Here is a 2,105-nt window from a genome sequence, read left to right on the forward strand (position 1 = left end):
ATCCTAGCTATCTACAAAGAGTAAATTCCTACTAATTTAGTTGTGGGTATTCTTATGTATCATTTTGGAGCATTTACACCACAGTGCTTCATGTATGGAACCTCACAATGCATAAGCATAAATGTTAAGAAAACTTCTGTGCCAGTTTTCAGTGACTTGGGGAATTATAGAAGTAAATAATTTGAATACTACCTCAAAAGGCTATGTCTTTATTGTTATTAAAAATGACGTAGAATTACTAATAGCTGTCATTCACAATGACTTTGAATTACATATCTTGGCTATGCTGTGTGCTGGGCTAAACCAGTGCTGTACCAGTATGGAGCTGCACATACTTTCTGGCTGATTTGGCCAGCCCACGTTTTCCAACTTACTGCTACATAGAAGACATAAGAAAAGGAAAGAAAAAACTTTTAACAGTGTATATTTAGACATTTACTGTGAGTAATAGTTCACACATTTAGAAAGAAATATGCGCCATGCAGATTTATTCCTCTAATGTTACCATAATTGGAGGGAAATTTTCTTGGTATTTTGGATATTAGTGCTGTGGGTTTGTCTCCTTATAGGCTACTGATTCACATAACGTTGGAAGCGGCGCAATATTTTCAGATAATTTGGGTGTGGGAAGTATTTTTTTCTTTTTTTTGTTCAATCAGAAGAACTTCATGTATTCAGACAGGTAGTTTTTACTTTTGGTATGAACTTACAAATCCATTTTCAGCAACATATGTTGGCAATCCACTGATAAGACACCAGTGATCTGCTGGAGGTGACCTTTAGAGAGAGAATGAAATTAGATGATTTTTGCAGATACAGACATGCTAGTATTCTATCCCAGCAATAAATCTAATTAGCACACATTAACAGGCTGCCAAGGAATACTCACGGAATGACTTTGATTTCTTCTTTCCCATGCAAGATGTAGTCAATAATCTTATAAAAGTTGACTTCCTAAACAAAAAGAGAAAAACATCTAAGTTATCTGTACAACCTCAATGTCAAAGTTAAGATTCATTAAAAGAAAAATTAATATCCTCACTCTTCCATCGGGTGTCTTGGGACCTTTGTAAGGCTCTGCCTCCCCCAGCCGAATGGGCCATTCATCATAGAACTCCTGAGAAAATAATACACAGATGTTAGCAAACTTAAAAATCTGTTCAGTGTTCAGAGATAACATGAGATTTATGGATAACAGTCTTATTTTTTGCTCTCCACAAGAGGTTTATAGACACATTTCAGGAAACAGACAAACCAGAATTTCAGACTAATATGAAGCTTGTCTCTTCACTTGTACACTTTAGTTGTTTTAGTAGATAGCAATTTATAAAGCAGTAATCAGACTACACTTCTCTCTTCTTTCTTTACTCAGGATTGTATGATAAATTCAAAAAATGATTTTATAATGTTGATCATGGTTGTATGCTTTGCCATGCTTATTTTGTATCTGATTTTTGTAACTCAGTTAGATTTTGTATAAATTATCTCAAAGGGTTAGAAAGGATTGTATCTTTACATCTTGGAGAGATCTACACTAGAAATAGGCAGAACCAGTGAGTTAGAAGGACAGATTTTATGACTTGCAGTTAGGAGTAATGCATTTCTGGCAGGTAGGCAAAATGAATGTTACCTTCTCTTTAGTCATGTCCAGCAGACCAACAGAATATCTTTCACAGTTTAAATACATTCGAATAGTATACAGTGCTTTGTGAAACTGCCGCTCTATGTCTGTTAGCTCTTCAAATACTTTGTTGGCGGACCACAAAAGCATCTGTAAAAGAGAAAGAGAGTAAGTCAACAGTAAAATGCATTTGAATGGAACAAAGAAACCATACGCATATGAATGATAGACATCCCAAAATAAAGCAGTAAGTTGAATTACTGTTATCAAAGAAATAAATAAGATGCTTTTCTTACTCTAATAAGCATGTGAGACTGTTGGACAGTGAGAATAATGGTTTCATGCAAAAACAAAGTATTATCATTTACAAATTCTTCTATACCTGACTTCTTCGAGATTCAATGTTGTAGAGATACGACGTATGATGGTTTCTTAGGACCAAAGATATAAAATTGAGGTATTTTTTAAAGACCTAAAAACGACA

General features: G+C 34.5%; 1 protein-coding gene across 1 annotated transcript in view; it reads right to left on the bottom strand.

Annotated features, from left to right (window-relative positions):
* Positions 1 to 2,105, bottom strand: part of PDE6C (phosphodiesterase 6C) — a 29,060-nt gene that overhangs the window by 16,961 nt on the left and 9,994 nt on the right. The window contains exons 3-7 of the mRNA XM_010714547.3: positions 2,004 to 2,093; positions 1,631 to 1,771; positions 1,043 to 1,117; positions 890 to 954; positions 711 to 777 (exon numbers count right to left, since the gene is read on the bottom strand). Coding sequence (XP_010712849.1) covers positions 711 to 777; positions 890 to 954; positions 1,043 to 1,117; positions 1,631 to 1,771; positions 2,004 to 2,093 — 438 coding nt within the window. The remainder of the gene's footprint in view (positions 1 to 710; positions 778 to 889; positions 955 to 1,042; positions 1,118 to 1,630; positions 1,772 to 2,003; positions 2,094 to 2,105) is intronic.

This window comes from Meleagris gallopavo, chromosome 8 (assembly GCF_000146605.3).
Source record: "Meleagris gallopavo isolate NT-WF06-2002-E0010 breed Aviagen turkey brand Nicholas breeding stock chromosome 8, Turkey_5.1, whole genome shotgun sequence".
Lineage (NCBI taxonomy): Eukaryota > Metazoa > Chordata > Aves > Galliformes > Phasianidae > Meleagris > Meleagris gallopavo.